Genomic DNA, 14,363 nt, shown 5'->3' on the forward strand with positions numbered 1-14,363 from the left:
TGGTCTCTGCGACTTAAACTCCAAAATAAACAGAAAGAATCTACACACACCTATAAAGTTAGTCAGAAACAATAGACCCCAGGCCTGAGCCTTCAATGAAAGAATCAATCCGGCTGAGACATAGGAGGAGATCTGAAGAGGGCGTGGTCAGCGTAGAGGAACAGAGGGGGCAGTGACAAGATGAGCCTGAGCCAGGGGTGGTGACCTGGCACCGTCCCCCCCCCATCCCCAGCTGAATCAGGCCCATGCGTATGTTTCGTTTGGCACTCCAGTGTTTTCAAAAATAGAGTTTGCTGCAACATTTAAAATTCAAAGGGTTTCACTTCTAAACCCGTCGCCATGGTGCTGGAGCTGCAGAGCGGCTGACCCCTTCGCGGGAGCCAGCACCCTCTGTTCTGCTTCCCGAGCCCCGAGCCCCAGCCTGTTTCACTCAGTATCAGGTTTGTCTGGCCCTGAAGTCGTCTGTTTGCCATCCCTGGAGAAGCGGAGAGGACACTAAACAGATGACCGCTCGTGCTGTGAATAAGTTGGCTTTCTGGTCTCCTAACCAAGTCTTTTTGAGATTGATGAACATGAGTCTGTCTGCCCCCGGGACTAGTCTCTATAGACTGAGTCCAATTCCTGACTCCTCATTCCACGGAGAGCTCGGGCAGCCTGTACCTGAGGTGCTGGTGGTGGTGACAGTGGCTGCGGTTGTCCTTGTGTGGGACTTTCTGCCAGGGACGGTGGCTGCTAGGCCCTGTGGCTCTCCTGCATCCTTCCTGTATCTCTTTGGAAAGGGCCAGCCACACCGCTCTGGGAGCTGCCGCAGACACTTCAGGTTTTCTGAACTCTGGGCGCTCCTCCCAGTTTTCCTCTACTTGCCCTCTGGGGGGCTTGGGTAGGGCTCCGGTGACCCAGGTGGATGAAGCATGAGCAATCCTTCCACTTCTTCCAGGCCTCGGCCAAAACTTAGGGCGACTCTTTCTCCTTTTGCATTGCAGGTATCTTTTGTACCTGCAAATTAAAAGAGATATTTTCCACGGTCGACTGCTCTGCTCCTTTTCAGATGCTGCCTACCTGGGTGCCTGTATCGTCCAAGGTAAGTGTGGCCACGGCTGCCCGTCCCCACCATTGTACTGGACAGTAGAGCTTTGGCTGTTCAGAGACTCCCTCCTCCCCAGCCTGTGCCCATCCAGCCCATGTCATGGTTTGAGGCCAGGCAGGGCTGGGTACTTAGCAATGGGACTGGAATGCGTGACTTTATAAGAAGCTCTGCAGGGATATGGGGTGTTCTGTGCTCTGAGTTCCGACCACCAGGTGTGGGGCGTGATGGGAATATTGAGCGGGGAATCTATGTCCAGGAAGGTAGGTGTCAAAGAGGTGTCCTTTCAAACCTTTGAAGTGAAATATCAAAGCATTTATACATATGTATTCACATGAGTAGTATGTGTATATATGTGCACTGTATCTAATGCTTCAGCTTTTCTAGTCATGGAGTATGGTGAGGAGAGTACCAAGCTCACAGCCTGTCATTCTGCAGTTTGAACCTGAATTCCCATTTCCTGGTTATTTCACCATAGACAAATGATTTAAACTCTTTAAGCTTCGGTGTCTTCATATATTGAATGAGGTGGTCATACTTGTGTGACAATTTCATGAGACTTATTCTCAGGGTTGAACAAGTCCCAGAGGCTGCGGCATTGGGAAGCAGCAAGCATATAGGACCCAGGGTAAGCTTCTGGATGTTTTGACCTGTAAGAAAAAAGTGTTTGAGAGAAAGCTGTCTCCAGAGCCCAAGGCAGAGCATCGTCATGGGGACGGGCCCAGGACCCAAGTGAAGAATGACTCAGATGTTCTGTTCCCCTGGGTCAGCTGGGAGGCAGCTGGCAGCAGGGCCTGCTTGGAGGGACTCAGGTGTTCCTGCCATTTGTAGCATGGATGCTGATGACATGTTTATGAGAGAAGGGGAGGGTGGAGAGGGGAACTAGGAGAAGAGAGGAGGGATGGAGGGGAGAAGGAAGGAAGCAGGTGAGGACAAGGGGAGAGAGAGAGATTACCAAGTGAGCATGTCACCCTTATAAAGGATCTGAAATAGTGAAGGAGCTTATGATGGGGTCATAAGTGGATCATGACAATCGTCTGTCTGATCACAATTCCAACCTTCATTCACAGCTTAAGAGAGACACCCGTCATTCTCCTGGGGGTTTCACTGTCACTCACCACTGTCCCCATGGGATGCTGTGTGCTGTGAAATAGTTCCTAGGACCCTGTTTCCAGGTGTGTGTGCTCTCTGAGAATTCTGAAGTCTATCTGTGTTGCTTTTCCCCATCCTCTGGGAGCAACCTAGTGCCGCCCAGCAGATTTTGGCAGTGGTGTTAAAACCCTTGGAGATACTCAAGTTTAAAGTTAGAATGACAGTGATAGCCTGATGGGAAATAGTCCTTCCATCTGCCCCAAGGTAGAGTGTGTGCTTCTGAAAGCTGCCTCTCTTATATAGAGCTAAGTAATGTTCAAACCCCATAGTTCTTCTTCCCTGTGAAGACTGCAAGTGCCTAGTTAGGGTGCACTGTCTTCCATGAGGGAAAAGCAAATCGATACTAATCCAAGCAACAGACTGGCATATGAGGATTTCAGGATGGATTTAGGCATTAGTGAATCATGGTCAGTTGTCCAAGGACAAGCTCAATATGGATCTGTAATGGGAAAACTCTCCATCCTGTTTTATGTTTGAAATAAAGCCACAAAGCCTCCATCCAGATGATCAGGGCCCTATTTTATCCCTCGTTGATGTTATCACTGACCATACTCACAGATGCTGTCGAGAGAGTAGAGTTGGAAGTGAACTGACAGACCTCAAGAAAACCTTTCAGCTCTAAAACGCAGCAGGGTCCATGGACCATTTGTAGCAAATCCAGTAAAAGCTGGATTCATCAAGTTCTCTGTTGCTCGGGGTGGTATTACAGCAGCTCTAGAGATCATTACGAATGCAGATAAAGATCTGCTTTGTCAGAAATGCTTATGCTTACAGAGAGTGATAGGGAATGTGGAGTAAATGATTAGAAAGCAGAGGACATGTGACTTTTTACTGGCCTCTTGTTTGCTAACACTCTTTGAAGGAGCATGTTTTAAGCTTCAGAATATTCTGAGTATATAAAACAGGCAGCCACCCAGAGTTTTGCCACCTGTACACACTGAATACAATGAGCATATTCAATACATGCTTTGCATTGTCTTCATAATACCAATTGCAAAACAAACACACGAAGCCCTAGGAATCTATTTATGTTCTTTCTTGATACAAATATCTTTCCTGTCCCTTCTACAAAACAGCAATATGGCAGAATTACTGTTCTTATCTCCTCTGCCTGGTGTGTCCAATCCCTGTGGGTCTGTGGCTCTGTCTTGATATTCAGAACTCCGTTCAGATGTCACTTCCTCTGAGAAGTCTTCCTAGACTACTAAAGTAGCCTCTCTCTGCACATCATTCTTTCTCATGCCCCTGTTCTGTTGTCTTTTAAGCACTTATATTTGAAATTATCTTGTTGAGTTGTTTGGGGGCTTATTATGCATTGCCCCTTATGTAGGATCTAAATTCCATGGAAGTGGAACTCTGGGGGTCTTTTTCACCGCAGTACCCCCGTGTCTGGCACACAGTAAGTTCTCCACTAAGTATGTTAAGTGAACCAGGGCACTTGCCTAAATTGCACCAATGTATGCTTTATTTCTGTACTTGGGAAAGAGTGGTTGTTTCACTACCTCATCCATGTATTTGTCATGTGTTCTCTCAACATTTATTGAAGAGCTCCTAGGTGGCAGGCCACTGCAATGTGAAGTCCCTGTGGGGGGAAGGGGACAGACAAATAAACAGGAAGCTGTGATGATGTGTTAATGTCTAAACAGAGGGACACACAGGGTCCCTGCTCTGACCCCAGGAGGGCCCCCCACTCAGCAAGGGTAGTCAGGGAAGGCTCCCAAGGGAGTTGACCCTGGGGCTGTAACATCCTGTATCTCAAGTTCTTTTGGAATGAGTCCTCTCCAAACCAGGGGAAGTGCCACTGTCATGCTTGCCCTTTGTACTTACCGTCACCCGATCACACTCATCCTTTTGCTTCAACTCTTTGGATTTTGCTGACAATTAAATTCTCTTTAATTTTAATTTAATTTAATCTTAATTTAAATTCTCACAAGCCAGCCCATGTACTGTATGTTATTTGTTGTAACTTTACCCTCATCGTCACATGTGGGAGAGAGAACCACAGGCTCCTTACCCAACTCCTCTATGGAGAACAGAATTTGAAGTTAGAAGTCCTTAATCATTTATAAACGGCCTTTTGCTTCAGGTGAAGTCAGAGTTAAAGACAAGCTTTAAGGAACAAGAAAGCTGGGCATGTGATGGGGGAGACGTTGACATTTACCTTGTCAGCAGCCCTGTGCAGTTTCCATGGCATTTCTTCTCTAGTTTGCTGGCATTTGCCAGGCTACTTATTTGCTGTGTTTAGCAGTACAAGGCCATTGTACTTCGCAAGTTTTCCTGGAAAGAGAAATGCCCACCCAAAACAAGACAAGCGCAAACAACGCCACCCGTCAACTGTGCAAGGTGACATTGCATTGGACATGGCCTAGTTTAATATCAGTGGTTCATTCCCTGTGGAAAAGCAGGCACTGGGTTATACCATCCCCTAAATTTTGGGGTCCATAGCCAGCTCACAGGGGCATGTGTATGTGTGTGTGTTTGCGTGTATGTGTAGGTGTGTTATGTGTGTTTCTTTTGAAACTTAGATTGAGTTAATCACCAGTTCGTGGCTCACTTTTCATCACTGGTCCCATCTATTGATTGATTGATTTCCCTTTTTTCATTATTGTCCATTTCTGTTCCTAAAGGCAACAGATGGGTTCATGTGTATCTTTGACTTGGCATACATCCTTATAAAATGATTAGTATTGTCTTGTGTGTATATACTCTTAAGTTTCATAAAATAAATGGGGCTATAGAACTCATTTAATCCTTCCTTTTTATGCTCAGGACACTGAGGAATCTATTCATATTTCTGGGTATACATCTATTTTGTTGCTTTTAATTGCTACAGAGTATCCAGTGGGGTGCATTGCCCATGTGCTATTTACTGCTCCCATCAATAATGAACACCCAAGTTGCCCCATATCTTTTTTCGCACCTGGAGTTTTTTAGAATATACGCCTAGAAATGGGATTGCTGGGTAATAATATTAGACTAAATACTCCTAGCTTGCTCTCTAAAAGAGCTACGTACACCAAGAATCTTCGGACATGTACAAGTACTTCTATTTCTTCATGTCCCTGCCAACACATAGAATCATCCGACTTCCTAAACTTTTTGTTAATCTCATAGGTGTAAAGTGACATCTTCTAGTTTTGGTTTGCACAGCTCTCATTACTGGTGAGTTTGGGCAGCTCTCCATACATGAGGCCTTTGGGTTTCCCCTTCTATGAATTGGCTGTTGATATTCCTTGACCATTTTCCTATTGGAATTCCTGCTCATGTACTTATAGATTTGTAGGGGTTCTTTCTTTATTCTAGATATTAGCCTTTGTCAGATTTAGATTTTGCAAATATGTTATTTCAACTTATCTATTATTTTGACTATGATGTCCTTTAATGAACAGAAATATTTTTATTTTGATATGATCAAATTAATCAGTTTCCCCTCTATGGCTGATGGCATTTTGGGTCTTATTTTACTTAAAATAAGTCCTTCCTCCTGTGGTATACATTTTAAGTTGTTTTCAGAACTCTGTAATTTGAGCTCTATTAAGAAGCTTTAAAGAGCTTTGCTTTCCTCCCAGTTTTATCCTTTTACAGTCATTAGATGATTCAACAATGAAGGGACGGTAGATACAAATTACTGAGTTGGATGTGATTTTGCAGATGTGCTTAAGGCATATTGATTTCTATCTACTTCAAAGTCATGTTGGTGATCAAGTTCCTCAGTACCATTTTCCCACCATCTTTAATCTACTTTCCTGGGCCAATTCTGCCTGAGATACTTGCCCCTTCTGGCTCATTTCCCTTAGCAAGCTTGTGGAATCAGTACAAAGTATTCCCGCTGCAAGAGCATCACCTTTGCTGCTTCAGGCTCTGCTCGATGCATATCCTACGTCCATCTTCTCATAGACCCTCTGGGTGCTCAGAGATGTGCAGGCATTTCTTTTTACCCTTAAAGACCCTCTGGACGTACCCTATATTAGAACCCGGCAACAACCTTAATCTGGGATGCTCAGCCATACTTTGATACACTCTCTTTAATTTGAAGAGCAATCCATTTATTTTAAAGTACAATCCTCTTGGGTACCTTTATGTTGTGATTTTTCATTGATTGAGCCACACCTGCACAAATCTCAGAGCGAGCAGCTCCAGCCAGGGAATTCCTCGACTCAGAGAAAATTAACTGTGAAAGGAAACTTGAGGAACACCCAGTGGTTTCCAGCTAGAGGTGGTAACACCTCCTATTGTGGGGAGCATTTGGAAACATTGGGAGGCATTTTTGGTGGTCATAATATCTGGGTGTGCCACCAGCACTTAGTACCTGAAGGGTAGGGGTGCTAAATGTCTTACCATGCCTTGGAAGGTCTGAAACAATAAAGAATTGTTTATTTCCCCCAATGCCAATAGTGCCTCTTTGAGAAACAATGATTTTAAACTCCTTTATTGTATAGATGAAGAAAATGAGACCCAGAGAGTTCGGCAAGTGCCCAAGCACACACAGCTAAATCTGAACTAGAATATGACCTTCTAGACACTCAGGCTGTGGTCTTTCCATGGATAAAACACATTTCGTTGGGTGAGCTTGTTCCATGATCTTCTTTGGGGTGGCGGGAGCCATTCTGTGTACACCCTGCTCTTTTTGTTTTGTTTTGTTTTTTGGGGTTTTTTTTGTTTTGTATTTTTGTTTTGTTTTTTTTGTTTTTGTTTTTGTTTTCTTTAACATCTTTATTGGAGTATAATTGCTTTACAATGTTGTGTTAGTTTCCACTGTATAACAAAGTGAATCTGCTATACGTATACATATATCCCCATATCTCCTCCCTCTTGCATCTCCCTCCCACCCTCCCTATCCCACCCCTCTAGGTGGTCACAAAGCACTGAGATGATCTCCCTGTGCTATGCAGCTGCTTCCCACTAGCTATCTATTTTACATTTGGTAGTGTATATATGTCAGTGATACTCCCTCACTTCGTCCCAGCTTACCCTTCCCCATCCCTGTGTCCTCAAGTCTGTTCTCTACATCTGCATCTTTATTCTTGTCCTGCCTCTAGATTCTTCAGAACCCTTTTTTTTTAGATTCCATATATATGTGTTAGCATACGGTATTTGTTTTTCTCTTTCTGACTGACACTGTATGACAGACTCAAGGTCCATCCACCTCACTAAAAATAACTCAATTTTGTTTCTTTTTATATCTCAGTAATATTCCATTGTATATATGTGCCACATCTTCTTTATCCATTCATCTGTTGATGGACACTTAGGTTGCTTCCATGTCCTGGCTATTGTAAATAGTGCTGCAATAAACATTGTGGTCCATGACTCTTTTGAATTATGGTTTTCTCAGGGTATATGCCCAGTAGTGGGATTGCTGGGTTGTATGGTAGTTCTATTTTTAGATTTTTGAGGAACCTCCATATTGTTCTCCATAGTGGCTGTATCAGTTTACATTCCCAACAACAGTGCAAGAGGGTTCCCTTTCTCTACACCCTCTCCAGCATTTACTGTTTGTAGATTTTTTGATGATCGCCATTCTGACCGGTGTTAGGTGATACCTCATTGTAGTTTTGATTTACATTTCACTAATGATTAGTGATGTTGAGCATCTTTTCATGTGTTTGTTGACAATCTGTATATCTTCTTTGGAGAAATGTCTAATTAAGTCTTTTGCCCATTTTTGGATTGGTTTGTTTGCTTTTTTGATATTGAGCTGCATGAGCTGCTTATATATTTTAAAGATTAATCCTTTGTCAGTTGCTTCATTTGCAAATATTTTCTCCCATTCTGAGGGTTGTCTTTTCGTCTTGTTTATCATTTCCTTTGCTGTGCAAAAGCTTTTAAGTTTCATTAGGTCCCATTTGTTTAGTTTTGTTTTTATTTCCATTTCTGTAGGAGGTGGGTCAAGAAGGATCTTGCTGTAATTTATGTCAAAGAGTCTTCTGCCTATGTTTTCCTCTAAGAGTTTTTTTTTTTGAATTTTTGAATTTTATTTCATTTATTTTTTTATACAGCAGGTTCTTATTAGTCATCAATTTTATACACATCAGTGTATACCTCTAAGAGTTTTATAGTGTCTGGCCTTACATTTAGGTCTTTAATCCATTTTGAGTTTATTTTTGTGTATGGTGTTAGGAAGTGTTCTAATTTCATTCTTTTACATGTAGCTGTCCAGTTTTCCCAGCACCACTTATTGAAGAGGCTGTCTTTTCTCCATTGTATAATCTTGCCTCCTTTGTCAAAGATAAGGTGACCACCTGTGCTTAGGTTTATCTCTGGGCTTTCTATCCTGTTCCATTGATCTATATTTCTGTTTTTGTGCCAGTACCATACTGTCTTGATTACTGTAACTTTGTAGTATAGTCTGTATTCAGGGAGTCTGATTCCTCCAGCTCCATTTTTTCCCCTCAAGATTGCTTTGGCTATTCAGGGTCTTTTGTGTTTCCATACAAATTGTGAAAAATTTTTTTCTAGTTCTGTGAAAAATGCCATTGGTAGTTTGATAGGGATTGCACTGAATCTGCAGATTGCTTTGGGTAGTATAGTCATTTTCACAATGTTGAGTCTTCCAATCCAAGAACATGGTATATCTCTCCATCTGTTTGTATCATCTTTAATTTCTTTCATTAGTGTCATAGTTTTCTGCATACAGGTCTTTTGTCTCCTTAGGTAGGTTTATTCCTAGGTATTTTATTCTTTTTGTTGCAGTGGTGAATGGGACTGTCTCCTTAATTTCTCTTTCTGATCTTTCATTGTTAGTGTATAGGAATGCAAGAGATTTCTGTGCATTAATTTTGTATCCTGCTCCTTTACCAAATTAGCTCTAGTAGTTTTCTGGTAGCATCTTTAGGATTCTCTATGTATAGTATCATGTCATCTGCAAACAGTGACAGTTTTAATTCTTCTTTTCTGATTTGGATTCCTTTTATTTCTTTTCTTCTCTGATTGCTGTGGCTAGGACTTCCAGAACTATGTTGAATAATAGTGGTGAGAGTGGGCAACCTTGTCTTGTTCCTGATCTTAGTGGAAATGGTTTCAGTTTCACCATTGCGAACAATGTTGGCTGTGGGTTTATCACATATGGCCTTTATTATGTTAAGGTAAGTTCCCTCTATGCCTACTTTCTGGAGAGTTTTTATCATAAATGGGTGTTGAATTCTGTCAAAAGCTTTTTCTGCATCTATTGAGATTATCATGTGGTTTTTATCCTTCAACTTGTTAATATGGTGTATCACATTGATCGATTTGCGTATATTGAAGAATCCTTGCATTCCTGGAATAAACCCCACTTAATCATGGTGTATCATCCTTTTAATTTGCTGTTGGATTCTGTTTGCTAGTATTTTGTTGAGGATTTTTGCATCTGTGTTGATCAGTGATATTGGCCTGTAGTTTTCTTTCTTTGTGACATCTTTGTCAGGTTTTGGTGTCAGGGTGATGGTGGCCTCATAGAATGAGTTTGGGAGTGTTCCTCCCTCTGCTATATTTTGGAACAGTTTGAGAAGGATAGGTTTTAGCTCTTCTCTAAATGTTTGATAGAATATTCCTGTGAAGCTATCTGTTCCTGGGCTTTTGTCTGTTGGAAGATTTTTAATCACAGTTTCAATTTCAGTGCTTGTGAGTGGTCTGTTTATATTTTCTATTTCTTCCTGGTTCAGTCTCAGAAGGTTGTGCTTTTCAAAGGATTTGTCCATTTCTTACAGGTTGTCCATTTTATTGGCATATAGTTTCTTGTAGTAATCTCTCATGATCCTTTGTAGTTCTGCAGTGTCAGTTGTTACTTCTCCTTTTTCATTTCTAATTCTGTTGATTTGAGTCTTCTCCCTTTTTTTCTTGATGGGTCTGGCTGATGGTTTATCAATTTTGTTTATCTTCTCAAAGAACCAGCTCTTAGTTTTATTGATCTTTGCTATTGTTTCTTTCATTTCTTTTTCAATTATTTCTGATCTGATGTTTATGGTTTCTTTCCTTCTGCTAACTTTGGGGGTTTTTTTTTTGTTCTTCTTTCTCTAATTGCTTTAGGTTTGAGGTTAGGTTGTTTATTTGAGATGTTTCTTGAGGTAGGATTGTATTGCTATAAACTTCCCTCTTAGAACTGCTTTTGCTGCATCCCATAGGTTTTGGGCCGTTGTGTTTTCATTGTCATTTGTTTCTAGGTATTTTTTCATTTCCTCTTTGACTTCTTCAGTGATTTCTTGGTTATTTTGTAGTGTATTATTTACCCTCCATGTGTTTGTATTTTTACAGTTTTTTTTCCTGTAATTGATATCTAGTCTCATAGCGTTGTGCTCGAAAAAGATACTTGATACGATTTCAATTTTCTTAAATTTACCAAGGCTTGATTTGTGACCCAAGATATGATCTATCCTGGAGAATGTTCCATGAGCACTTGAGAAGAAAGTGTATTCTGTTGTTTTTGGATGGAATGTCCTATAAATATCAATTAAGTCCATCTTGTTTAATGTATCATTTAAAGCTTGTGTTTCCTTATTTATTTTCATTTTGGATGATCTGTTCATTGCTGAAACCGGGGTGTTAAAGTCCCCTACAATTATTGTGTTACTGTCAATTTCCCCTTTTATGGCTGTTAGCATTTGTCTTATGTATTGATGTGCTCCTATGTTGAGAGCATAAATATTTACAATTGTTATATCTTCTTCTTGGATTGATCCCTTGATCATTATGTAGTGTCCTTCTTTGTCACGTGTAATAGTCTTTATCTTAAAGTCTGTTTTGTCTGATATGAGAATTGCTACTCCAGCTTTCTTTTGATTTCTGTTTGCATGGAATGTCTTTTTCCATCCCCTCACTTTCAGTCTTTATGTGTCCCTAGGTCTGAAGTGGGTCTCTTGTAGACAGCATATGTACGGGTCTTGTTTTTGTATCCATTCAGCCAGACACAGGTCTTTTGGTTGGAGCATTTAATCCATTTATATTTAAGGTAATTATCAATATGTATGTTCCTATTACCATTTTCTTAATTGTTTTTGGTTTGTTATTGTACATCTTTTCCTTCTCTTGTGTTTCCTGCCTAGAGAAGTTCCTTTAGCATTTGTTGTAAAGCTGTTTTGGTGGTCCTGAATTCTCTTAGCTTTTGCTTGTCTGTAAAGGTTTTAATTTCTCTGTTGAATCTGAATGAGAGCCTTGCTGGGTAGAGTAATCTTGGTTGTTCGTTTATCCCTTTCATCACTTTCTATATGTCCTACCACTCCCTTCTGGCTTGCAGAGTTTTTGCTGAAAGATCAGTTGTTAACCTTATGGGGATTCTGTTGTATGTTATTTGTTGTTTTTCCCTTTTAGTATTTTTATATTAAAAATATTATATAATTTATATTATATAAATTATATAATATTTAATAATTTATAAAAGCTGCTTTTAATATTTTTTCTTTGTATTTAATTTTTGCTAGTTTGATTAATATGTGTCTTGGCATGTTTCTCCTTGGATTTATCCTGTATGGGACTCTCTGTGCTTCCTGGACTTGATTGACTATTTCCTTTCCCATATTAGGGAAGTTTTCAACTATAATCTCTTCAAGCACTTTCTCAGTCACTTTGTTTTTCTCTTCTTCTTCTGGGACCCCTATAATTCAAATGTTGGTGCGTTTAATATTGTCCCAGAGGTCTCTGAGACTGTCCTCAATTCTTTTCATTCTTTTCTCTTTATTCTGCTCTGTGGTAGGTATTTCCCCTATTTTATTTTCCAGATCACTTATCCATTCTTCTGCCTCAGTTATTCTGCTATTGATTCCTTCCAGACAATTTTTAATTTCATCTATTGTGTTGTTCATCATTGTTTGCTCTTTGGTTCTTCTAGATCCTTGTTAAACATTTCTTGTATTTTGTCTATTCTATTTCCAAGATTTTGGATCATATTTACTATCATTACTCTGAATACTATCATTACTCTTTTTCAGGTAGACTGCCTATTTCCTCTTCATTTGTTTGGTCTGGTGGGTTTTTACTTTGCTCCTTCATCTGATGTGTATTTCTCTATCTTCTCTTGCTTAACTTACTGTGCTTGGGGTCTCCTTTTCACAGGTGAAGGTTTGTAGTTCCCATTGTTTTTGGTGTGTGCCCCCAGTGGGTAAGGTTGGTTCAGTGGGTTGTGTAGGCTTCCTGGTGGAGGGGACTAGTGCTTCTGTTCTGGTGGATGCGGCTGGATCTTGTCTTTCTGGTGGGCAGGACTATGTCCAGTGATGTGTTTTGGGGTGTCTGTGAACTTAGTATGATTTTAGGCAACCTCTCTGCTAATGGGTGGGGTTGTGTTCCTATCTTGCTAGTTGTTTGGCATGGGGTGTCCAGCACTGGAGCTTGCTGGTCGTGAGTGGAGCTGGGACTTAGCGTTGAGATGGAGGTCTCTGGGAGAGCTCTTGCCGATTGATGTTACATGGGGCTGGGAGGTCTCTGGTGGACCAATGTCCTGAACTCAGCTCTCCCACCTCAGAGGCTCAGGCCTGACACCAGGCCAGAGCACGAAGACCCTGTTAGCCACACAGCCAAAGCAACCCAAACGTTTATCTTTCTGGCTTGACAGAAGTTGCCGTATTGCTGCTAGTGTTGGAAGGTCTCCTGAAGGGGGGGGGGGAGGGGGCATTGTGGCTCAGTGTGGGGACAAGGACACTGCTCTTGTTGTTTTTAACCTTTCTTTTTCTCTTTATTTTTTCTGGTTGCAGCTGAGCTCGGTGACTATGATCCTGATGAGCATCCTGAGAATTACATCAGTGAGTTTGAGATTTTCCCCAAGCAGTCACAGAAGCTGGAAAGAAAAATAGTGGAAATTCATAAAAATGAACTCAGGTAATAGGGGTAGACATTTGTAGAAATGATAGAGGTGAGAAAGTGTTCTTATTGCAGGGAATGTGGAAATCGTGTTGTGAAGAATATTTGTAATGTATGGGTAGACTCTTTCAGGTGGCAGGTCAGTATTTCTGGGCGCTATCAAGGTCCTCCATCAATGACAATCTCAATAATGTGGGGTCCCCTGTGTGGCTGTTTATGAGCCATCAGCAGTTATTAGAGCCATATACTTTCTTCTGGGTTTTAACAACCCTGAGTTTCTGAACATGAAATCTAGGATAAATAAGTAATCCTTTCTATTTTGAATTTTGCATTGCCTCTTCCCCCACTGTGGCCATTGATGAAAGCTTTGACTCCAAGTAGAGTAGAATCCATTGACAAGGTTTCCTTTCCTGATCTGCTTTCAAGATGACAGATTCAGCATCTGCTTCTCTTTTCCTTGTCTGTGATGCTCCAGGACGATTGATAACTATAGAGGAGTAGGAGTAGCGAAATCACATACAGTATTTATTCACTGTGGACCAGACACTGTTCTCAGTACTTGTGCGTATTGACTCATTTAATCTTCGCAACAACTTAGGAGATAGGTGCCATGGTTGTTCCCATTTTACAGATGAGGGAACTGAGGCACAGAGTGATTAAGCATTTTACCTAGGATCACACAGCTAGCAAGTGACAGAGGCTGGATTTGAATCCAGGCAGCCTGGCTCCAGAGTCTGTGCTCTGGAGCATTGTGATGCTTCTGTTCTGCATAGGCTACCAGGAAGGAATTGAAGCATGAATAGGAATCATCACCAGTTTGGAATCCAGGTAACTCAGGTTTTCTAATCTGTAACTAGAATATAGATCCCTGCAAGTCACAGAAAATTCATTTTGATAATCATAGCAAGCCTGGGCTCTGCTATGACAAGTATGGATGAAGAACTGTGTGTGTTGAGACGCTCCCATCTTCTGCGCTTCTGGTAATCATAAAAATAAAAACACACAAAAAACCATAGTATCACTGGATTATGAATCCTGGAACAAATAACTGTCCCCTTGAGAGGGAGTGCTGAGATCCCTGCTTTGTGCAGGCACTCCCCCTGCTGGTAATTCTGAGAAGAGTGTACATGTGGGCATTAAAGGTGGCAGCATAGTTCAGCTCTAAAAAGATGACCTTTGTCCTTAAGAGGTAAAGATGATCAGACATCAAAAATTGTACAGATTTCAGAAAGCAACATACCATCTCTATGGGTAATTTTAGGGTATTGTCTCCCAATGAAAGCTTTGTTGAAAATATGACAGTCTGCCTACTCTTTTTACAATTTGGGAACAAGCATGCTAGAGGTAAAAGTAAAGTTCC

General features: G+C 41.1%; 1 protein-coding gene across 7 annotated transcripts in view; it reads left to right on the forward strand.

Moving 5' to 3' along the window:
- Positions 1-14,363, forward strand: part of FRMD3 (FERM domain containing 3) — a 381,549-nt gene that overhangs the window by 278,941 nt on the left and 88,245 nt on the right. For all 7 annotated transcript variants that reach the window (XM_057549302.1, XM_007176911.2, XM_057549305.1 and 4 more), the window contains 2 exons: positions 984-1,081; positions 12,898-13,021. In XM_057549302.1, coding sequence (XP_057405285.1) covers positions 984-1,081; positions 12,898-13,021 — 222 coding nt within the window. The remainder of the gene's footprint in view (positions 1-983; positions 1,082-12,897; positions 13,022-14,363) is intronic.

This window comes from Balaenoptera acutorostrata, chromosome 6 (genome assembly GCF_949987535.1).
Source record: "Balaenoptera acutorostrata chromosome 6, mBalAcu1.1, whole genome shotgun sequence".
Lineage (NCBI taxonomy): Eukaryota > Metazoa > Chordata > Mammalia > Artiodactyla > Balaenopteridae > Balaenoptera > Balaenoptera acutorostrata.